General features: G+C 28.7%; 2 protein-coding genes across 2 annotated transcripts in view; one reads left to right on the forward strand and one right to left on the reverse strand.

Moving 5' to 3' along the window:
- Ns2 (nucleostemin 2) overlaps nucleotides 1-18,565 on the forward strand; it is a 31,188-nt gene extending 12,623 nt beyond the window's left edge. The window contains exons 6-17 of the mRNA XM_016060221.5: nucleotides 885-1,037; nucleotides 2,585-2,743; nucleotides 4,417-4,530; nucleotides 5,493-5,621; nucleotides 8,948-9,052; nucleotides 10,450-10,608; nucleotides 11,965-12,060; nucleotides 13,820-13,879; nucleotides 15,324-15,456; nucleotides 17,665-17,723; nucleotides 17,806-17,925; nucleotides 18,441-18,565. Coding sequence (XP_015915707.2) covers nucleotides 885-1,037; nucleotides 2,585-2,743; nucleotides 4,417-4,530; nucleotides 5,493-5,621; nucleotides 8,948-9,052; nucleotides 10,450-10,608; nucleotides 11,965-12,060; nucleotides 13,820-13,879; nucleotides 15,324-15,456; nucleotides 17,665-17,723; nucleotides 17,806-17,925; nucleotides 18,441-18,530 — 1,377 coding nt within the window. The 3' untranslated portion in view covers nucleotides 18,531-18,565. The remainder of the gene's footprint in view (nucleotides 1-884; nucleotides 1,038-2,584; nucleotides 2,744-4,416; nucleotides 4,531-5,492; nucleotides 5,622-8,947; nucleotides 9,053-10,449; nucleotides 10,609-11,964; nucleotides 12,061-13,819; nucleotides 13,880-15,323; nucleotides 15,457-17,664; nucleotides 17,724-17,805; nucleotides 17,926-18,440) is intronic.
- A 2,163-nt stretch (nucleotides 18,566-20,728) lies between these two features.
- The window catches only part of LOC107445747 (uncharacterized), a 34,898-nt gene continuing 30,556 nt past the window's right edge, over nucleotides 20,729-25,070 (reverse strand). The window contains exons 8-10 of the mRNA XM_016060223.5: nucleotides 23,549-23,720; nucleotides 21,526-21,674; nucleotides 20,729-20,858 (exon numbers count right to left, since the gene is read on the reverse strand). Of these exons, the coding sequence (XP_015915709.3) occupies nucleotides 20,788-20,858; nucleotides 21,526-21,674; nucleotides 23,549-23,720 (392 nt within the window). The 3' untranslated portion in view covers nucleotides 20,729-20,787. The remainder of the gene's footprint in view (nucleotides 20,859-21,525; nucleotides 21,675-23,548; nucleotides 23,721-25,070) is intronic.

The following is a 25,070-nucleotide window of genomic DNA, read 5'->3' on the forward strand; positions in this document are numbered from 1 at the left end:
CACAGTCATGCCATTGGTCTCAGAATTGAAGGGTCTTGACCTCTGTGACCCCCTGGCTTACGACGGGTTGTTGCGGAAATGCTTTATTTTTTTTGTAGTTAGTAATTATTTTTTTTATATAAATCTAGAAAATGTGCCCAATAACTTTTTTTTAAAGTTAGTGTAACTAGCTGTAATTTTAAATTAAAATTAATTTTTTTTATTTAATTAAGTAAATAATTTAGAGAATTGAGAATGGTTAACTTTTTATTGAATATAATTAAAATTAGGCACAAAATATTTCTAGGCTGACTAATAAATTTTTTTAAAGTGCTTAAAAATAATTTTTGAATGCTAAAAAATGCTCGATTTTTATAGCTTCACCCCTTGAAAAAATTTTGCCTGGTTCATATTAAATTTGTAAAAAATAAAAAATTAAATAAATAAAATGTTAAATAAGCATTTACATTGTGACGAAATATGAATGTTATTCCTGAAGCAGGTTTGAGGATTTATATACACACTAAATAATTAAAAATCTAACATTGTTATTCTTACTGAGAATCAGTTGTTTTTAAAATATAAGTTGCAAATCTTCTGTAGCTACAAAAGTTAAAAATCAGTTTCCAAATATGAGATTTTTCAGTTATTTTACACAATTCAGTAATCTTTAAGGGGTGTTTTCAGTAGTTTTATGCAAGATTCATTAATATGTTGGCAAATTGACATCACTAGGCTATTTCAATATTTTTTACTTTAATTGAACCACATGTCTGGTTTCATAGCTGCTCAGTTCAGCCATGAAGTCATTCATATCAGTTTTGTTAATATATTTTCTCTCTCATTGTTTAAAAAAAATAATAATAATTTTTAAAATGTCATATAAATGTATCATGTTTTTATAGGAATTTGTTAATGCAGCCCAAGAGTCAACTGAAAAGTATGATTCAACCAAAGATGGAAGCATCATAACAGGAGAAGAGAAAGTTGTAAAAGAAGCAAGGGAAATGATTATGTTTAAAGGCCAATCTAAGCGCTTATGGAATGAGCTCTATAAAGTAAAATTTACTTTCCTTCTTTTTTTAACTGATATAACATATCTCTATATCACAAACATAGTTGCCAACATTTCTTTTTGATGAACATTTTTCCAACTGCTACGTTAGCAGAGATGCCAACTTGCGCCAGACAGCAAATAAATATTTTCGATTGGTGGTTTATTAATCTGAGATTCTTGGTTTTATAAATTCAATTTATTAGGTTTTTATCTGTCACTATTTCTAACTAATTCGTTGGTTTTTATAATTCATTACTTTGTTACTGTAAAGTTATGCCACACTGTTTAAAAAGTAGGCAAAATTAATCAGATATTTGTTTGCCGTTGTATACTGTTTTTTAAATTATTATGGCATGTCCGGAGCAGTTGGCATCTCTGTGTTAGAAATTTAAAAAATTTTAATCACTGTCCAAAGAACTAGATATTAATAGATATTATATCCTTAGGTACTCTTAGATATAGATATCCTTGTTTATATTCACTGATTTCTGTTTGATTTTTTTTTAAATAAGAAAAGAGTTAGTAAGCTGCATTTATGATGCAGAGAATTTGTAATGCTGCATCTACATTAAGTATGCAGGGGTAATTACAGACGTATCAACTCTCCCTAATTGTAAATTACTTTAATTCATTTTCAAGCCATACTTTTCTCTTTTACATTGACCTGTATCTCACATCTATCGTTTATAATGAATGGCTTCTTGAGAAACAATTGATCAAATTTCTACTTATTCCCATTTTCTTTTAAACTTAATGCTTTAAATATACTAACAAAGATTTTACTTGCATTATAATTTTGTAACTATTTACGTTTTGGATGACAGTTTCAACCAAGTTGTGATGTTTGTCATGTCAAAAACCCAGGCTTCATTTTCTATTTATTATTTTTTATACCTGCCAAGTATCCTGTTTTTTTTTACGAAGACTCCTGTTTACCCGTGTGTTCTCAAGTTTCTCCGTATTTGTTGAAGAAATTTTTTTTAAAAAAAAGAGGGAAATTTTTAAAATAAAATATCTGCTAATCGCAAAAATACTTCTGATGGTGTTATTACCAGTACTGTAGTATGTTGAGTGTTTATACTTTAAGTAATTATAAATAATGGTTTAAAAAAATAAAAAATCTTCTTTAGATTAAGATTTATTTACTTATTTTTTACTTCGCTACTTGTAGGTGCTTATATTATTTCCAATTTTGAATTTCTCTTTTTGACTTACGTGATTATGCATAATGTATCAAATTTTTACATGTAGCCTAAAAAATATTGTAGTAAAATCTACATTATTTTATTTCTCCAGCGTTGGCAGGTGTGATTTTGTATATGTTCATTGTTCTAAAAAGGAACACATTGCTGTGTTTCAGAAAATTTTATCAAATCATTCTCAGTATAGAGAGAACTTTGTTACAGATTATTAGAGGGTTAATTTTCCTATTGTTCGCTGAGCAGGCTTACATTAAAAAAAAAAATTCTATGCAGTGTAGAGTGTTTCATTGTTATAGGCTGCTATATGAATTTATTATGCTGTATTTACAGTATTTAAATTTTTTAGGTAATAGATTCTTCTGATGTCGTAATCCAAGTATTAGATGCCAGAGATCCTATGGGTACAAGATCTAAACATATAGAAAATTTTTTGAGAAAAGAAAAACCGCATAAGCATCTCATCTTTGTTTTAAATAAATGTGATCTAGTGCCTACCTGGGTTGCTGTGAGTATATTATTGAAATTTTTTTACGGCAGCTTTATTGAAATTTCATTTCCTTACCCGTTGTATGCTACATTTTCTATTTTTCTTTACATTTGTTATTTTATTCTTATAAAACATAGAATTACTGTGACAAAATGGTTTGGTTCTAGTTGAAAAATTCCAGTTGAAAGTTTGCCTTGCCTAATAGGAGTATGATAAATTCTGCATAGTCTACTTGTTGTACCAGCCATATGTAAAAGATTAAAGTTAATACATGTTAGAAATGTATCAAAATCATTAATTTTTGTACTATAAATAAAATGCTCAGTTTAGAGAATAATATAAACTAATATAGCAAAAAACTTTGCTTAGGTTTACCTATACTTAGGTTTATTTTATTTAATCTGAGATTTTGCATTGATTATCATAGGGTTAATTTTTCATAAAAATTTTAAGAGTTGAATATAGAATTGGGCACATTTCTTTTCATTGGGAAATGTCTGTTTTAAGCAGTATTCAATTGCTTGTATAATTTCAGTCCTGTGTAGTTTTGCCTCTATCATGTCTTCCTTTTCAGAATCAATTTCTAACTTCTTATGATTGTCCATTACACTGTTCAAAATCAATTCATTTGTTGGATATAGAGCAGTTAAGTTCTCATTAAGTTAAGTTGAGTGGTACGTAAATAACAACTCAAGTTGTTTGGGAAATATTTTCAGAATTATTTAATGCTATGCTGCAATGAAAAAATTTGATTTGGGAAGAAAATTGCTGTAATGACCAGAGACAGGCAAATAGTGGCCACCAGGTCAGCAAGATGACCAAAAAAATTTCCTTGGCTACCAACTTTTTCAACATAATTATTCTACAACTTATTATTTATTATAAGCAGTGGGATTTATTAACAAAGAAATGAAAAGAAATTAATGCTGATTACTTTTTTTGCTAGAAACTTGAAACTTGTGAGATAGCGGCAATATTAATGTGTATATCAATTTAATGTTTGTAACAAAGGTGAGAATATTAATGTAGCTACTGCTTTAGTTTTTATTTCATAGTTTGTTTTATCAAAATATAGAAATTGCAAATAAAAGACTTATTTCGTTAAAATTTTTTCAGATTTGTATTTTTCAATTGAATATTTAACTCTTTTAATGCAAAAGTACACCATATGATTAAACAATAGCCAGGAGTGTCTATGAGAAGTATTTTATTTTGCAATAAATGTGATAAAATCAATAAATCTAGAAGCTGTCTGCTGAGAGTTTTTCTTAGCTGCTAAAATTTTATAAGATTTGTCAGTCTTTGGTCAAGACAGTCTGAACGAAGACTCTACTACATATTATAGATTTCTTTTTAATTTGCTACATTATGTTATCATCTACCATGTTGTTTGTAATTAAATGTGATATTTAGTTGGTTTTTATGAACTTCAAAAACTGTTAATGAATCTAAATTAACTTGCTTTATTTTTTTATGCTAATGACATGCAAAACTGAATTTAATTTTAATCGTTATACTGTAAGTAAGGGTGTGCAACCTTTTTCGGATGTTATTTTATGATTGTGTATGTAATATCCATTTTATTTTGGGCTCTGTGTAGTGTATTGCAGAAAAATAACCTTCTTAAAAGTTTGTATAATGTGAATGAAGTTTCTTTCCTAACATGAATTCTTGAATGTTTTATCTCACAGCAACGTTGGGTAACAATTTTGTCAGCTGAATGCCCAACAATGGTGTTTCATGCCAGTCTAACAAACCCTTTTGGAAAAGGAGCCCTTATCAATATATTAAGGCAATTTGGCAAGGTATTTCTTTATTATTGCTCTTTCAAAATAATTTGTATTTTATTATTTAAATTATTTCATTTGCAATTATATCCTTTCAGTATCTTTTTTTTCTTTGAAATGTTGTGTAGAATTATTTATATTTTATGTATAATTATTTATATTATTAAGTTATTTAATGTTTTACCTTTTTAATTTGTTAAAAAATAATAATTTTTTTATTCGGCTGATTTCCGTTATAATAGTAATTAGTTATTTTTTTATGAGATTTAAAAAGTTTTTGTCCCATTTTTTTAAAAAATAAATAAATAAATGAGGTAACATGTTACAGAAATAATAAAGATTGAGTTTTTTTTTCTTTATTGTGATATATATATATTTTATAATTTGTGGTCATACTTCTAACAAATGTTTTATGCTTCTAAAAGTTTTTTAGCTGCATTTTTAATCTTTTTTCTTATGCATTATATCTTTTTTCCCCATTATTATAAAAATTATTATTTTTTCCCATTATTACTTAAATTGAAAAGAGCTTTAAAAACTAAATACGTATAATTATAACTTTCTTTATGGACTTATTTTAATTTGAAAGTAATATTTAAATATTTTGTGCTCATGATTTTAAAAGTTTTTTCTAGTTTTTGTCTCTAGCAAGTCTAGTTTTGTTTCTTTTATTTGTTAAATGAAATCAATATACATGCCTTTCTCATAAATGAATTATATTTTAATGCTTTTTTACCAGCATTTTTAGTAGTTTTTTTAATGCATGAAATCTAAATAAATTTTCCTTTTCCTATCATCCTATCTATTTTTAAAAAGACATGAATAATTAAATGCATATAATTATAATTTTATAAGACTTATTCAATTTTGATCACAATTTTATGCTTTGCACATGCTTTCATTTAGTTTCTATTTTTTAACAATTTTTTTTATCTGTCTTTTTTTTTTAAATTTGTTTAAGGAAATTTTTATTTTTAAAGCTCCATGAAGATAAGAAACAGATCAGTGTAGGCTTCATTGGTTATCCTAATGTTGGTAAAAGTTCAATAATCAATACTTTACGTTCTAAAAAAGTCTGTAAAGTGGCTCCCATTGCTGGGGAAACTAAGGTTAGTGTATTTAAAATAATTTTTTTTCTCCATAAATTTAAATGTTTTAAGTTTTTTAAGGCTCTCAATTATCTGGCTTGATAAGGCATGTTTGTACCTGCTGTTTTAATTTATAACTGTTGTTGAACAGTTGACCCAATTTTTTGGGTTTGCGACTACTAATGTTCTTGTAATGTTGAACCTAATCCGGAAGTCGAGGGAACCCTTGAATCTAGTATTGGAAGAAATCTGCCTTTGTAGGGACTTTTTGATGAAACTAGCCCGCATTTGCGTTACATGGAGAGGAAAATCATGAAGATCTCCCACTGTTAGCCTGACTGCAAGGAGACTCTAATCCACGATCCCTCTACCACTGAGGATACTTCACATCAGCACTGTGGATGGGGCTAGCCAATTGCTGCGAAATTCGTAACGCCTAGCAATCGCTGAGATTCGGACACGGTTTACTTCATTGGAAGGTCTATATATCCCCGTAGTCATCACGGCTTATATTTGTCATGGGATGAGAAGGAAGAAAAAATTAAGAGTGCTAAAGCAGTTATCTGCTATCAACCCACTCCTATCAGCCTGCCACTTGTAAAAAACAATATACCTTGACTCGTTCTTGTCATAATTTTTTATTTTATTTGTAGGGCTCACACCAGTATGCATACTTGCCAAGTCTCCTGTTTTTTAATGAAAACTCCTGTATTTTACGATTATCTCCTGTTTACCCAAATATCTCCGTATATATTAAAGAAATTTATTTAAAAAAAATTTGGTGATTTAAATTTGCTGAGAAAAATACTTCTCTTATTCCTCAATAGCCAGTACTGCAGTATGTTGAGTGCTAATAGTTTAAGTAAAGATATCCTAAGTGGTAGACGGATCATGGGTTAGAGTCTCCTTGCCATCAGACTAACCATGGGAGTTTTTGTGGTTTTCCTTTCCATGTAAGGCAAATGCGGGTTAGTTCCATCAAAAAGTCCTCCATGAGGACAATTTTTAGTCAAAGACATTAAAAGTCTTCTGCAAATTTGCAATTTTGAAACGTGCATAACAAGAACAGAAGTAGTGATAAAACAAACAAAAAATTGGGTCTGCTGTTCAATGACGATTATAAAATAAAATAGTTTTAAGTAATTATAAATAATTGTTTAAAAAGATATTTTTTAGATTAAGATTTATAAACATATTTTTTATGTCTCTAAATGTTAGAGCTTACATTATTTCCAATTATTTATTTAAATTTCTGTTTTGTATTCTGATGTAAAACTTTACTAGTAGCCTACGAAATATCACTTGTAAAATCTCCATTATTTTATTCTCCAATATTGGCAGGTATGAGTATGGCAACATGGCTAGAATTAATGCCAAATATTTTACAAATATCACTAAAATTACACCAATGGGCAACAACTATGTTGCCTTGAAATGATTTGCAATTTAAAAAATATTAATCAAAAATAGTTTTTTTGCATTGATTTCCATGCCATAAAAAAATTTTGTACTAATTTTATTTACTCGCATGGTATGGAATGACTGAATTATCGTCAAATTTAATATCTGGAAGTGTTTAGTGCAAAAATGTTTTTTTTATAATTGTTGAAATTTAAAATTTATATTTTGTGCTTTGCATTCATGTACTCCTAGTATAAATGTTTATCAATAAAAAAATCTTTTTTTTCTCTTTTAGATAGTAACTATATTTAAAATTTTGTAATTTTGTAATTTTTAGTATAATATTTTGTTAATTCTTTCTTTCTCTGTTCTTATAATTTATTTATGTGGTCTCAGCATTTTAGTCTAGCATTGTAGGTGCATTTATTTATTAATATTATTTGAGCCTTTTTTACTACATAATGTTGTTAAATATCTTCAATCATTATGGGTAATTAACCTGATTATTTTTTACAGGTTCTTAAATTCCTTAATTTTCTTTAAAAATAGAGAGTGTCCTTAAATGCCCTTAATTATTAAACATTTCAATAAATGTCCTGAAATTTTGTGTTTTCCAAATTTTTGTTAAAGTTAACAAGAAGAATAAATATTATTTATCTCAAAAATTCAAGAAATTTCAAATACAAAAGCTATTTTATATGCCATGAAGCAAAGTAAATAATGAATTGAATGACGTCTTCATAGCGTGCCCAGTACAATATTAATCTACTTCCAGCATTAGAGACTGCTACCCTTGATTTGATGGCGTAAAAGCATTCAATGTGGGAGTAATGAACGAAAAGCTGCACTATTTTCCTTACTTTTTGGGGAAAAAACTAAAAAAAATTTTTTGCATATTTTAAGGAAAATTTTTTTTTAAAAGTCTTTCTTTTTTTCACTTAAATGCAGGAACTTTTAAAACTATTCCCAATTGTATATCTGCGAATCCATGTTGGTATCATAGAAATTGCTCCCATTGGAGAATCAGCTTCCTTAACTTTTCTTCAGTTTGGAGGCAATTTTGTCCTTATTTTTTTATGTTTTGAACTTTCAGCCCTGTTTTTAGGGTGATATAAATGACAATAAGTAATTTTTGATGTGTACCATACCATGAATTAAAAAATTGCATATTTAATTTTTTTTTCTGAAGTTTGTCAACCATATTGCGTTTTTGAACCTATACCTATTGGAAATATATATTGATCAGGCTAACCGTGGGAGGTTTTCGTGGTTTTCCTCTTCATATAAAGCAAATGCAGGTTAGTTCCATTAAAAAGTTCTCCTGGAAGGCAAAATTTCTCCCAATAGTTGGTCCAGGTGTTCCCTTGTCTTCTGGATTGGGCTCAAAATTACATTTTAAAAAGAGATTTTTTCTTTGTCGTATCAATTGTCATTCTAAATTACAAAGAATGCATGATTTTCACAATTTTCTCCGCAATATTTATAAGAAACTAGTAATTTTATCATGATTAAGTAAAGTTTCTGAAAGTGTTTCTGAATTTTGTTTATAAATTAAGAACTTTATACAATAGAAAAAATAATTTTTATTGCTGTACAGATCATAATAATGAATTATTAGAATTTTTTTTTTTTTTTTCAAATGGATTAAAAATATTTTTTAAGTGCTAAAGAGGTGCTTATTTTTTGTTGAAAATCTGGGTACGCACACTGTACAGAGTTGAACATTAGTTGTCGTAAACCTAAAAAATTGGGTCGGTTGTTGTATGACCTTTCTAAAATAAAATTGTTTCCCTTTCATTAATTGTTGTTGACAACTGTATGTTTCTAATTTTATGGTTTTCATCATTCACAAACTTCTGATGATCCATTTTTCCATTTCTACTCTAAAGAAGATAAAAATATTTTTCATTTCTCTATTGATTAATTATTTCCTATGTTATTTGAAGGTTTGGCAGTACATAACTCTGATGAGAAGAATCTACCTTATTGATTGTCCCGGTGTTGTTTATCCAACTGGAGACACAGATACTGAAATTGTTTTAAAAGGAGTCGTAAGTATATTATGAATACCATAATTTCGCGAAGCCTTGGCTCAAAACTTGATTAAAACTATGTGTCATAAAATATATATCCGCACCACCATGTATACCACTCAAAATTTTACCATACTAATACAGGTGCTATTTGTGGCATTAACGCACATGTTATAAATATGAATATAACAATTTAAATGGTTAAATAAAATCATTTAAAAAATAATTATTAAATATACAAGAAGGAAATATAAACAATCTTAATATATATAATGGATTCTAATAATTTTCCAAGTGAAATTACACTTTTTTAAATTCTAATTTGAAGTATTCATTAAAAAATGAATCAATTAGACTTCATTAAAATTAATTTTTAGAATGTGATAAATTAAAATGAGCATAGTAAGATAAAAACATTAAGTATCTGCACACGCAATTCAAAAGTATCTGCCAGCTCATATTATTTTTGATAATAGAATAATTTTGTTAAATATACAAAAGCAGGTAACTATTTAAAAATTTTTATTACTCTTGACAAAAAAAGAAAAAAACATCTTTATATACATGCATATTAACAAGAACATTAGAGGAAGATTAATATTAATTAATAGTTATACATAAATAGGAATGCATAATTTTTAAGAACTGTGTCCATAAAAAGTAATTATATCAATTAATATTTGTAATTTTGCTCCAAACGAAATTTCATTAAAGGATTTCCTACTGTCATCGCAATAATTCATTTTCGTTGTAAAGCGATAGTTGAGTTGTAAAAAAAAACTAACTAATTGTCGACTCAATTGATAACTATGGGATCTCTTCTTTGGGCTAAAGTGGCAGTTATATCTTTTCTCTTTGGGAGCAGCGTGCATATAACTAAACACTGACTTTCTTCAACCATGTCTAGATCCTGATAATGCCGCCTGCATCATATTTTCTGCCCCCCCCCCCTCACTGCAGGCTTTGCAAGCACGGATGCTTTTTTTTATACTACAATAAATATTTAAAAAAAAGTATCTGCAAAATTAGAGAATCACCACCAATGTATCCGTGCACGGTGTGCGTCTGTATTATCTAACTATGAAAATGAGACAATCTTATTTTCAAATCAGCAATCCAAAATCTTCCTTTAAAAATAAGCAATAAAAACTAATGAATTTAGTCCAAAGAAAATTATTTATTTTGAGTTCACATATCACTACATATGTAAATATATATATATATATTTATATCTTCATGATATATTTTAAAAATCTTCCAAATCTAAATTTTTTTGTATCAGAACAAAACAAGTTCATTGATTAATTCAGTATCACTCACTCTTTCAATATGTTATTACTGAACACTTAATACAAAGGTATTGGAAACAGAATTCTATTAGTTTCTTCATCAATTTGAATTTTGATTTATTACAGGTAAGAATTGAAAATATTCAAGACCCAGAAGATCATGTTCCAGAACTTCTGGATCGTGTTAAAAAGGAATATATCATAAAAACTTACAAAGTACTGCAGTGGAGTGATCCAATAGATTTCCTTGAACAATATGCTCGCAAGTGTGGAAAACTACGAAAGGTTTGGATAAAAAAATATTAATCGTCTTGTTTATTTTCTTTTTGCCATTGCCAATCTTGTGTAAAAAAAATTAAAGGCAAAATAGTTTGTTAAAATTACTTTCAGTTTGATGAGTTGGACTCTAAAGCTGGCTTTTTAACCACTTAACATTAAGGCAGGACTGCCACTTCCTGGGGAAAACCTGGAAAATACAGGGAATTCACCTAAAACAACAGGAGTAATATTGAGTTTTTCCTTACAAACTTGGAAAATACAGGAAATTTTATTTCTTATTTTTGTCTTTTAAAAATGGCGACCACTCATATCACAATCTATGGGACATTTAAGGATGATATTTCAGCTATACTAAACTATTTAATTTACTGTAGCATTCATTGTTTTATGTACAGTAGGGAACCGATTATCCGGAACGATCGGGACCATCGATATTCCGAATAACTGATTTTTTCCGGTTTTCTGAATCGCTACAAAATGCCGTTATTTTATAGTTAAACCCAACTAAAAAAAGAAAATTTTAAAAATAATCTTAAAAAGAAGAAAAAACGATGAAGTAATACACTAATGATTATTTCCAAAATGATGGTAAGGTAAACATCTTTCAAAAAAAGAACAAAAAATCCTAAAATCTTATGAGGAAAAAGAATTTTTTTTTTTTTTAAATGGCGGGAAAACTAATCGAATTTCGTTCCGGTTTTCTGATTTCCGCATAACGGTTTCTGTACTGTATATTAAGCTGTTTCTTATTTTTTAAAGTTTGTCCAGCAATTAAAAATAGTACAGCTATACTAATATAGGTCACTCAGGAGCTCAGTGATTGTGTTTTAATATGTACAGGGAAAACTTTCCCCAGATTTGAGTGGCAACCCTGCATTAAGGCTATTCAAAACACATTTATGTATTAAAAAGTACTTACAAATGTTTTTTTTAAAATCATTTGCTTGAAAGTATATATGAATGTTTCTTTGTGAAGTCTTAAGTTAAAGGTAAGTATTGAAATTGCTTCCATTCCAAAATGTCAGGCTTTAATGCTGCCTCTTGAACCGCTTTAACTTAAGGCTGTACCAGAAACTGTGATACGTTATAAAGTGTTTCAATGTTAAATTTATTTTAGTAGTGTTGAATCTTATTAGGATAATAATTGAGCCTCAACTGCAAAAATACCTGATTATTATTATTTTTTTTATGGATTTAGGTAGCACACAATATTATTTTAAAAGGAAATAATTATTAAAGCTAATTTTCAATTTTCTTACAAGTTTGGAAGCCTACTTATACTATTACGACTGATGATAAGCAGTTGTTTTCTTGGTTGCTATGTTGAATTTACTTTTAAAAAAAATTCATTTCTCTGTAAAGGGAGGAGAACCAGATGTGACTGCAGTTGCGAAAATGGTGTTGAATGACTTTCAACGAGGGAAACTTCCTTACTTTGTCAAACCACCGGCAGAAGAAGTTAGTATATTTTTCAATGGATTCAATCAAACGAAATTTTCTTTTAAAATTATGTTTTTCTAATGTAAAAATAAGTGTTATTTTTAGGTTTTATTTATTTGCGACCAATTTCGCTTAGCAGAGAATTGATGCAGTTGGTTGTGGGTGGGGGTTGAAAGTAAAGGACCGGTTACTATAATTATTAGTCCATACATATTTTCACTGGTCTGAATACATGTCTCCATAAATTTACATGACTGAATTCATATATTAAGTAAATTTATATGAATACAAAGAATATGTAATGCTAAAAATTATAATGAATTAACTATTTTTTAAGAATCACAAACCAAAGCATGAAATTTTTTTTTAAAAATCAAGAAAGCATTAAATTTCATTAAATGTTTGTAATTACTAATAATAATTTGTTAAAAAAAACTATATACATCTCAATGGTACACCTTCATCAGTAAGATAAATGGCAAGAATGATAAAACAGAGATGATTTAATCCTACGTCACACTAATAATAGTGTCATTTATCATACTGATGACGATGTACTACTGACACACCTCGAGACATTTAGGTTTTAATCGAAGTTTTATCTAAATAATTTTGCCAATCAGTCGAATATTCAGCAAAAAAAAATAATAATTTGATAAACATAATTTTGTTTATAAATAAGTTTAGTCATTGTTGAGAAATAATCAAAACTTAGTTATATCGTTAGTATAGGGTAAAGGGAAAAAAACTATAACAGTTATCCATTAGAAATATTTAAGATAATTAAAAAACTGACTACTGAAATAATAAAATGGAAAATAAGAGAAAAATTCTCTTAATTCTTCTCTAAAAATTATATGGAAATATAAAAAATTATATCGGAAAAAGTATCCATAAAACATTAAAAGAGTGCTATCATAAAAATGCCCATAAAAAAGATTATGTACAAAAATGAAGCAGAAAAAATAAAAGTTGGTCTGAATTTTTGAAAGAAAAGATTAAAATTGAGCATTTCTGTTTTCCAATTACCATATTTTCAAACAAAAGTAAAGAAAAAGGAATAAAGCCTAGTAGAAACCCTCTTAATTGTCATATTATAATTTAAAAAAATTGATAACAAAGGAATTTTTTTTTCAAAAGGAAAATCTTTAAAGAAATCGAAACGAAAATCACTATAAATTTAATAACGAAAAATTCAATGCTAAAATTTCAATTTAGCTTTCTCAAATTGGTATATTTTTAGAAAAAACAGATAATAAAACAATAACTTTCATACGAAATGCTTTTTAAAAAAGGCTGTTATAATAAAAACGCTGATATAACGCAAAGGATAACAAAAAAAGCAAAAGATGAGTAGGAATAAAAATTGTTCTTAGTTGGTTTTTAGGGGTTGAAATCCTAGATAAAGACCATAAAGGTTATTTCTAATTTAACCAAAAACTAGAACATTGATGCCAAGTAATCAATTTATTTTTATCATTTTCTAATGAAGTTTATAAAATTTCAGTGTTGTATAATTTCTGATTTAGTACGTTTATTTTAGAGTTACTTTCTTTTTCATTTAATCATAAATTATTGCATGAATTTATTAATATTATGTACTAATGTAGAATTAAGTATTAATAGCACCTTTATACACTTTAAAATTGTATAATTTAAATTTCGCAAATATTAACTGTGTGTTTATTTCTGTATTACCATGTTTTTGACTACTGATAGCTAGTTTGAAGGGTTGTAACTAAATAGTATTATTTCATCAACTCTTGTTTATGTTTAGATTAAAAAAGAAGAAACTGAAATAACACAACAATCAGAAAAAATGGAGTCTAATCCTGAGGTGAGTATTTATTAGAAAATAATTGAGAGTATTGTAATTTTTGATACAGCTCCGCTGACATTTTTATTCTCTGTTAGCAATGCTTTACGTTATGTAAGTTAATTTTATACAAACATTTTCTATTTATTTTTCCTAATTATTGAGAAATCTCGGCACATTGAACGAACTTCTGCAGCTGCTTGCTTAAACAAAAATTTGTACTATTGTCGTATCTAAATTTGTTTGAGTTTTCAGTTTGAAATGCTGATTATTAGGAATGATTTGATTGAGTTTTCATTTTGAAATGCTGATTATGAAGTTAAGATTATTTTTAAAAAAAAGAAAAATTCTAGAGGTAGAACAAGAAATAAACAATGCTGAAACAAACAAAAAAATAGACATATAAATAACTTCATGAGAAAATGAATGGTTTATTAGCCAGTGAATTAACCAAATGGGGAAAAAATCAAATCATTGATTTAATATTTGTGCCATTATTATGGAAAAGGTGCATTTTGGAGTCAGTGAGCTGTAAATTTCTGGCAAACAACGCTAGATCGTATTAATGGGTCAAAAGAAAGTTCAATCTCGAAATTTTTTTATTTGGGCACCCATGCTTATGAACAAGTTCTACTTTATCTTATTATTTAATGATTTTAGATTTAATGTAATTTACTTAAGCTTTATTAAATACAATAGAACTCCTATTATCCAACACTTAAATAAAATAAAAAGGACACTTCGGTTATCCGACACAACTTTCACTCAGACGAGATTCATATTAGAATAAAAAATGCTAGTACTATAATGTTAGTAGTGCTCTAACTCACTCTGAAGCAAGAGATACATTAAAATTAAATAAATATGTTGATTGGTTTGAAAAACAATATGAAGCTGATGTTAACTGATTATTGCTAATAAAGCTATTCCAAAATCTGGCTGGTAAAAGAAATGACATTTGAACAAAAAACAAAAATGCATAACTGATTTTTAAAAAAAAATTTTTTTTTTTTTGTTAAACAGTTATATATATGTCAGAACAATAAAATTCAAGTTCTTTCTTTTCTTTTTGAGGCTACATTATTGTCACTATTTTAATAATTTTAATCATAGTTTAATATTTATAAATTTAAAAAAATTGTCTTAAGGAAGTTCCCTGATTATTTGAGGATTTTGATTTTCCAAAAAACCCCTGGTTCTGAGAGTGTCAGGTAATGAGGTTTCTATTTTTATTTATCATTTACAAATGTTCACTATTCGCAGAAGTATTGTTACATGATGGAACCTACACATTGATCAATTGTTTATGTTTACTGTAACTATTGATCAATGTTATAGTAAACATAACTGTTACATTATGTAACCTTCACATGTTGCATAATGTAACATGAACGAGAAAAATGCAAAATATGTTTAATGTTTTTGTCACCTATTAAGGTAATTAATGACTTTTTTTTACTTTTAGAATGAAGAAAAAGCAAATGAAGAGGATAGAGAGGAGGAGGAGGATGAAGTAGATGAAACTGAGATTGAAGATTTACGTGATTTAAAAAAGACTTTTGAATTTGATGAAGAAGATTTAATACCAGATACGAATGGTAAGTTTTATGGTTATTTTTGAAACAATTATATCTCGGAATTTTGGGTGTTTCGTAGTCTAGAACATCAGTTCCCAAAAGGTGTTCTGTGGAATCTAGACTTTAAACATTTTTGAAGCCTGCCATTTTATTTATATCCAAGCAAAACAATTAATTTTATATTTAATATTTTGGTCATTTTTATGAAATTATTGGTAAATTATTAGTCAGTGAAAAATATAATAATGTTTTTTAAAAAGAAAAAAAATTCTAATAACAATGTATTGAAAGGATTATTAAAAAAAATTTGCATTATAATTTCCCATCAAACCTTTTTCAATCCAAAGAAAATACAAAATTCAATAACAATCATTCTCAACATATGAGTTGGTTCAAACAATGTACATAATTCATTTTCTTTTCAACAAAAATCATAATTGGGTTCTTTTTTTTCTTTCTTTCATTTTTAGCTCATGTGTACACTAAGAACACATTCAGAGTTACATTTCATGCTGCTCCATAACTGAAAATTCTACTGCTTTACGTGAAGTGTACTTTTAAAACTATTACTGATAAGATGATTAAATAATTAGTAGTGTTTCTATGATTCGGTTTACAATTGAACTTTATTTATTAATTTGGGGTTCCGCCAAAGGAAGGTTGATCAATTAAGGTTGTGTAGCCGAAAACAATTGGGAACCGCTAGTCTGGGAACACCAGGCGTAGACAAAACTTTTGCAATATTGTTCAAGTATAAATGTACAGTGAAATCAGACAACAATTCAAGATCTGTTTTGCGATATAGATAGTTATTGCAACAAAAGCTATTACAAAAATTTCTTGATTTAAAAAGCTTAAATCGTAAAGACATTTGGATTGTGCCATTTTACATTCGAAAGTAACCCAATTATGATGAATTTCTCTATTTCCAGGGTTTCATAAAAATATCTTAAGGGGTTTCTTGAAAAATCAATGTTCCAAGTTCAGTCATCTAATTCAATCCAGTAGTTTGAATGAAAATAAAATATCCCTGTTCTCAATTTATTTATTTGAAGAATTGTCAAACCAACTTTAAGTTTTCTATATTTTTGTTCTATAGAATAAATTAGTTTTATATGCAGTCCAATAGTTATCATTTGCTATTAGTATTCAATATTTTATATATTTTTATAATTTGTTTATTTATTTTTATAAACAAAGAAGATAAGCTGAAAGATATATACTATTATAAATAAGTAAAACAAATCTAAAAATAGAGGTACAAGTTAGAGTTTGATATTATAAAATAATATATATAAAAAATTCATAATTTTTAAAACAATTTTTAAATATGTTTCAACATATATGAATTTATTTAACATTTATATAACTTCTAACAAAATGCAACATTATGAATAGTTTTTTTCTTTTTTAATTATACGCGACTTTCATTTTTCGGTGTAAATAATGTACAATAACAACTGTTTTATTACTAAACTAATTATAAAAAGAATTTCCTTTTGCTGCAACTTAAAGTACCTTTAAATTTAAACTGTAAAATAGAAGTATTACTTTAAAGAAATTACAAATAAATTGGGGTTCTGTTGGGGGAAAAAAGTTTGTCAGAAGGCTCCTTGAACCAGAAATATTTGGAACCACTGCTGTAATGTATCCTCATAGCTGCCAACTCTACTGGAGTTTCCAGTAGACTACTGGTTTAGGCCGGTTTCTACTGGTTTAATTAAAATTCTCCTGGTTTTTATACATTTTAGAAAATTCCATAAAATTGAGTAAATTTCCTAGTATTACTAATACATAATGATGCAAACCTCATTTATAAAAAATAGTTCAAAACTTTTTTTTTGTCCAAAAATATTCTGTTTATTTTTATTCAAAACTCTCTTTTTAAATTAATTAAAAAAATCTTTTAACTGTCTTTGATGAATTAAATGCCCATTAATATTTGAAATTATGAGTAAACATAATACATACTATTTCAAGTTCATTTCATGTAAATCACATCTGGAAAATATTGCAGTTTATCTATTTTGGTGATTATAAAAATCCCTATGTGTAAAATATTTAGTACGTACATTGTGCAACAATTATCATGAAATTTATCTTTCGTAAAATCTACTGGATTTTTTCCGGTCTGTGTTGGTAGCCATGATAATGTCTCTTCCAATTTGTTACAAATGTCGGTTGCAAAATTAAATAATTAACTTAATTTTCAATTTTCTTCCCCTGTAGAAACAACTGAAAAAGCAGAATCTATGACTGTTAGCTTTGAAGAGGAGATGGCTAGCAAGGTATGCTTGTTGTGCTTGTGGAACATTGATTTTGTGATAATCATATAAAAAAAAATTTCAAATTATTCTTGTTATGTTGTAGGTATCATCATCAGATAAAGATGAAAAAAAGAAACCAAATAAGAGGAGAAAAGGAAGGAAAAGAAAACAAGCTGATGATAATTGTGATGATATTCCAAAAATGAAGTTGAGCGCTAAACAAGTAATTAAGTTATTTAATGTTTTATTTTAGCCAACCACTCATTTATTTTTCCCTAAATGTTTTTAAAAATAGTTTTTACTCTGTTGAGGAGAAATTTATCCTACAAAAAGTGTCTTATTTTATTTTTATAAGAAATTTTATAGTATATTTAGGTATATTTTGTTCTTGTGAACATTATATATATATATATATTAAGAAATTTGATTAAAAGTGCTTTAATTGTTATTATTTTTATATAATTTAATTTTATATCGCATACACTTATAGAATTAAGTTGTACACACACCTTAAAATTACATTAATTTGAATTTCGTTTATGCTAATTGTATATTTCTGATTACTGATAGCTGGTTTATTAAAATGAGACCTCTGCTCTCCCATGTACTCTTCATATGTTACATAATAATTAAGTAGTTTAAAAGTTTGCATTGTTTTTTTTTATCATCCTTCAAATTATTCAATTAATTGATATATTTGAATTGATATTCATATTTATCTTTTCTTCTTATTTACAGAAAAGAAAACTCATGCGAAGTCAAAAAGTGAAGAAAATTGGTGTCCACTTCTATGATACTGCAAATGTAAAGAATCGTAACAGAAAATAAATTGAAATATAAATATATAATTTTTTTTATTGAAATGACATTCTGTACTTTATTTATTCAAAATTACACTGCTTTTTTTAAAAAAATTATTGTTTAGAATTGCATTATTTGAAGATTTGAATTCATATCTTACTAAAATCTAAGAAGTCTAATTTTAAGCATCTAATGACCGATATCAACAAACTAGGATGTTGATGTAACACAAATTAAGCATCAACAATTTATTTTTTTCATAAAAAATGTCAACTGATAAATATTTGTTGATCGAGTCAGTTCAACACATTAGCAGGTTTCAAAATGGGCTTAGATAAAAATAATTTCCTTGGAGAATTCAACCTATAACAGTTGGCATGCTCTTTGGAGCAAACCTCTTTCTGAAATGCAAGCGTTGGAACAAACAAAGTTTGATAGAACTGTTGCCATATTGGAATCAGTCAAAAAAGGTGTTACAAGATGGCGGAGTGTCAAGGATTTTTTTTTATCCTATCTTTTTTCCCATTTATAAATCGTTTGTCTCAATCTCACAAACTGTACTTTTTGAGTTGTGCCAGTAAACAAACACTCCAATGAAAATATTATTACATACAGTTATGCTTGTTTCATTTTAGACAATGGTGGTTAACGCCTTTGCTTGAAACTTCATGAGTTTTACACAAATGCTGATGACAATTATTTTGCTTAATCAAACATTATGGATTGCATTAAAGCTGATTGTGCCCAAATGTTCTTTCTAAAAATCAAGCTCAAAATAAATTTGGTTTACTTACAGAAAAAAGTTTACGAATTTAGCATTACTCTGAAAAATGTTTTCCGAACTACATTCTATATGAAACTAGATCGAATTCTTTATTATACAGGGTGCGTAGCGTTTCCTCAAGTAAGCAGTTAAAGGTGCTTATTTGCGATTTTTAAAAGCCCTTAAAGGTGCTTTTTTCATTGGGTGTTTCTATAAAGTCCTTAATGCTCCTTTTTCCAAAATGATATTTTTAATTATATTTGTCGCGAATCACACCAGAAGTATTGTTTGCACACTATTCTATTCAAAGTTTTCACAAATCATTCAACCACAATAATAGTATTAGGATGTGCTCACTAATAAAAATAGTTTCTTCCTAGTTTTGAACATTCATATGTATGTATATATATATCCTAATTATATTTGGAGAGATTTCTGTATTAGTGAACTGTGTTAGAATAATCACCAATTCTTGCCGACAGCGACCCTCGAGAATCTTTAAAAAAAAAAACATCACAGAAAAGGACCAACTCAAATCGTAACCACCCTCGGGCTGAAAAATCTAAATTTTTCGCTTAACACGGTCCTGAAATCAAAGGTCCAGAAATTTTAAGAAATCATCGATCACATTTATGTGTAAAAAATCTTGTATATTTTATTTAAAAATATTATAACTAGCATTTATACTTGGCGTCTCTTTCATTTGTGGTGTTGGTTTCTGTCGCGAATTACGCCAAAAGTGTTGTTTGCACACTATTCTATTCAAAGTTTTCACAAATCATTCAGCCACAATAATAGTATTAGGATGTGCGCACTAATAAAATTTGTTTCTTCCTATTTTTGAACATTCATATGTATGTATATATTTATATATATATATCCTAATTATATTTGGGGAGATTTCTGTATTAGTGAACTGTGGTAGAATAATCACCAAGTCTTGCCAACTTCTGGACAGCGACCCTCGAGAATCTTTAAAAAAAAACATCTCAGAAAAGGACCAACTCAAATCGGGTAGAATAATAAATGTGATTAGAGATAAAAGTAAACTTACACATAATTATTAATTTAAATTATGCTGCATATAATTTATTTAGAATTTCATATATTAAAAATATCAATGATTTGAATTTATAAAGACATTAATTTTTTGAAATGAGTCATTAATGATTTTACTCAAAAAATTTTCAGGATTTTTGAGTAAGATTCACCCCGTCAGGATTACAATATTTAAATTAGAATGCAGTTTTATTTATAATGGTATTGAAAAAGCTTTTAAGCTCTTTTTGGATGGATAAAAAGGACATTATTTCTAAAAGCATGATCTTTTCTGTGAACAGTTTTGCAGTGTAAAATCTTCCAAAACATTTGAAAAGAATGTTTTGCATACAGTTAATATAGAAGTTTTTTTATATTTCTGCCCGACCCCTATAATTATGTATCAGGGAAAGTAAAAAGAAAATTGTTGATGTAAATTTTATTGTACAGAGTTTTTTCTCACATGTTACTAAGATGTTGCTCTTACTCAAGTTTGTTAGAATGGTACCAAAATATAAAAATTTCTCTCGATTTTGGAGACAGGCTTCTCAAATCTGAAAGAGAAAAAAACAAAGTTTAATTATTTATTATGATAATTTTGAGAATAAAATTATTTCTTTACTTGTAAAATTAAATAAAATTTTATTCAATTCCTACTTATTAGTTCACGCTCTCCTTACATCTTGTTCAAATTTTCAATCGTTAATAAAATACTTGTTTTTATTATAATTTTGGGAGAAGTATAATGACAATACAAGAGGCTAATTTTTAAATAAGTTACTAGAAATTCGCTAAGTGAATAGGGTTGATTTTTTAATAAGTTCCATAAATTTTGAACTGAACTCCATTTCCTGGGTTCGTTTTCGGGACGGGTTTGATTAGATAGATTTTTTAGAAGATAAAAGAAGTCTATATAACACATTCTTGGAAAGCGTACAGTGTCGACAGAAAAGAACTTATTCTGCAGCACGATCATGCGAAGCCACAATATTCACGAAAAACCCTTGAGAGAAGGCAAATTACGAAATGGGTTGTCAAGAAAATGCACCATTGAATTTTCTTTTCCAGTAATACTTTCAATGACAAAAAATATTTAAAAATTTGGATGATGTCTAAAGTGCCAATACCAGATGTTTTGCACAAAAGACAGTAGCAATCGGGTTTCTATTTTATTTATGTACGCGAACCTGCTATTTTAAATACAAAATCGAAATGCATCACCTCCCATGAACCTTTCATTCCTGTCTGGGTCGTGCAAATATGAACTTGAGGCTTGCCTTACGTAAAGGTGCCAAGATTGTCCCATTTCAGAATCGTTTGGTAAACCAGACAAACTGTAGACTTTGGAGCTGTTATTTTCTAGAGAAAATCTGCAAAGTAAAAAGGTAAAAAAAAAATAAACAAAAATTAAAATCAAGTGTTGTACAAATTGGAAAATACATATAAAACAAGAAAAATAAAAACTACGTTTTTTAAGTTTGATGAAAATAAGAGAAATTATTTATTCTGTCTGATATAAAGCGAAAAATGTATCCAGGTAACAAAATAAGGTTTATTTTCACACAACAAAAACCTTTTAATGTAAACCTAAAAAGGTTTTTTATGCGGTTTACATGTAAACCTTCTGATCTTGAAACAATATCTGTGACAATATGCTCTATTCTACGCACAGTACCCTTTAATTTAAAACCTTGGAAAACAACCTTCTATGCAAAACCCTTAAATCGAGGTTGTTTTAGCGTGGAAAAAATCCTTGGATAAAGCTAGTCTCAAGTTGAAAATAATCTTAAATCTAGGTAGTTATAAGGTTTATTTTCGCAACGTCTTGTATGCTCAGCTAAAATCCACCTTGTCATGAAATTTTAATGGACAATGCGATTTGATCCTATCACTAGTGTGACGTCAGCTAAGGCGTCATTATGGATCTAAGCAGTGCCGTTCCTGGGGTGGCGAACGCCTGCGTGCAAGAATAATTTTGTGCGCCCCTATATACTATGTATATAGTTTAATAGTTGAATTTGGAGCCCCTTAAATTGGGCGCCTACGTGCGGGGCATTCGCTGCATACCCGCCAGGAACGGCACTGGATCTAAGTGACCATTTCATTAAAATAATTTAAAAAAGTAATTTTTATCCGTTTAGGATGTTGAAACTGCAATATTTTTACTTTAGTGAAAGAAGGTTTTTAGTACAGTACAGAACCCGTTATCCGGAAATCAGAAAACCGGAACGAAATTCGATTAGTTTTCCCGTCATTTTTAAAAAAAAAAATTTTTTTTTCCTCATAAGATTTTAGGATTTTTCGTTCTTTTTTGTAAGATGTTTAACTTACCATCATTTTGGAAATAATCATTAGTGTATTACTTCATCGTTTTTTCTTCTTTTTAAGATTATTTCCATTTATTTTTTTTTAGTTGGGTTTTACTATAAAAAAGCGGCTTTTTGTAGCGATTCAGAAAACCGGAAAAATCAGTTATCCGGAATATCGATGGTCCCGATCGTTCCGGATAATCGGTTCCCTACTGTACAAACATTTCCGTGACAATAAAAGAAAATTCCAACACAAGGTGTCCCGCAGTGAACTGATCATTAAGACACGGTTCCCAGCAGATCACCGAAGTCAGGCATCACTGGCTGCGGTCAGTGTGCGGGTGGGTGACCCACATGGATCAGTCTGCGTAGGGACCGAGGGTGTGCGGTATTGGTCCTCGTAAAACCGTGCTACCGTAAAGTGCTCGACTTCGCGTGCAGGTCGTTGGGCTACCGAAACGGGGGTGCCGCAGAGGATCAAAATTGTGATGGCATGTCTTCGGATCATCCTCAGGGATGTTTCCCAGACCGTCGCCAATAGCCCATTGTGCAGCTCTAGTGCGACGTAAATGAACTCCAACACAAGGTTGTCGTAAGGAGACATGCTTTCTGGGTCTGTAACTGGTTATTCTGTAAAAATATCGTTTCTTTGTAAGGGGTTAAAGTGTAGAATCGGGGGGGGGGGCCCTCTGATATTTAACGATTTGATAACATGCCTATGTGTATACATATGAAAATGAACTAATTACATAACGGTAAATAGAAATTGTGGTAACCTGATGCTGACGTCATTAAAAGCAGAGAGATCAAAAAAATAATATCACGGTAACCAGAAATTGAGTTTCAGCAAAATTTTACAATTGAAATGTGTTGCCAAACCCCCGATTCTACACTTTAACCCTTGTAAGGTTTTATTCTAGAGTAAGAGAAGTCACCTGAAATTTGGATCCTGGTATTCAGCAACTCTCATCACATCCAAGAAGTTTATTCCTTGTGGTAAATAAAGAAATAATGATTGAGAATTAACAAGTGGATATCCGAAATACAGGGAATAGTGGACGTATTGCTTTGGTCCTACGAATTCTAGGATTTCCTTCGGTGTTAGTTCTGCATTTAAAAAAAAAAAGAAATTGTAAGCTATTATAAAATAACGAAAAATAATATATCTAGTGAATTAAATGTATTAAACAGGGTAAAAATGAAATAATCTATTATTACTCGTTAATTTTATAAAATTCAATGACATTATTTAATGCTGCATAAGGACATAATGTTATGCCGAAAAGTTTCATTGAAATGTTCTTTTATATTAAAATTTTATGGTGTCAAGAGACAATATAAAAAAAAAGTTGTGATCATGGGTCAAATGCTTTTTCTTTCTGGATTGACTCCGTTAAACATTTCAAAGCATGGGTTGCTGTCTCCATTTGATGTTTGTCGTCGGATTGGTTTTCATATCATGCCTTATGTACGTTTTTCCTTCTTCAGCATTTATATTTAAATCACCGTCAAGCCAGTCATTATAAGTTAAAAAATAATAAGAATTAAAAAAATACTTTAAATTATTATTGTGTTAATACATTAAAAATGTCTGCTAGTGAAAATAGAAAGAAAAACAGCAGCGGTCACCATAGCAACGCATGCAATGACGACGCATGCGCACTTTGTACTATTACTCTGGAACACAGTTGAAAAGTGTGTGAACGCCATCAAATCCAAACCAAGACCCATTTTAACAATGGGTAAAATATGTTAATTCTTTTGGAATATGTGAGGATAGACGATTTTGATTGAGAGATAATTTTGTATATGAAAGACGTTTATTATGGCTTGCTTTGTCATCCTTTAAAATAAAGCCAGGTGTGTTAGAGTGTGGACATCTTGAATGACTTTTTTACTGGTCATAATTCTCCTGTGCATAATCACACACCAGTGATTACATTTCAGAGTGGTGGGATCACTACTTGTGGGAAGAGAGATGATATAGTTTGTCTACGGTAATAACTCCCTCCACCACAAAATCTGAGGGATTCTTCTGCTATGGAAACAAGAATAGCTCATTTCAAGGAGGGTAGCTTCTCTTCACACAATAGGCAGGAGAAAAAGATGACCTTTCTCTCAACGACCCGAGCCAAAACCTATCCTAAATAATGACCCTACACCCCTATTTGAAATAGTTATATCTCGTTACCATAGTCACCGCCATGGGTCCAGACGAATGTCTAGGGGAGTTCTTACTTTAGACTAACTATATGTATCGGCTGGCGGTGGAACGCGATTTTGGAAAATGGCTGAAAATTTTCCTTTGATTGGAAAATGGCTGTAAATTTTCCTTTGAACAAGTTAGATTTTCTGTATTTCTGCTTAATAATTTGTTATTGATTTAAAGTCTGTGTGCAGAAAAATTTGGTCGATTGTAGATTTCGATTTATTTAGCGATAAAGTATGCAGCATGTA

Source organism: Parasteatoda tepidariorum, chromosome 5 (genome assembly GCF_982258835.1).
Source record: "Parasteatoda tepidariorum strain Cologne lab strain chromosome 5, Ptep-v5.0, whole genome shotgun sequence".
In the NCBI taxonomy this organism is placed as follows: Eukaryota; Metazoa; Arthropoda; class Arachnida; order Araneae; family Theridiidae; genus Parasteatoda; species Parasteatoda tepidariorum.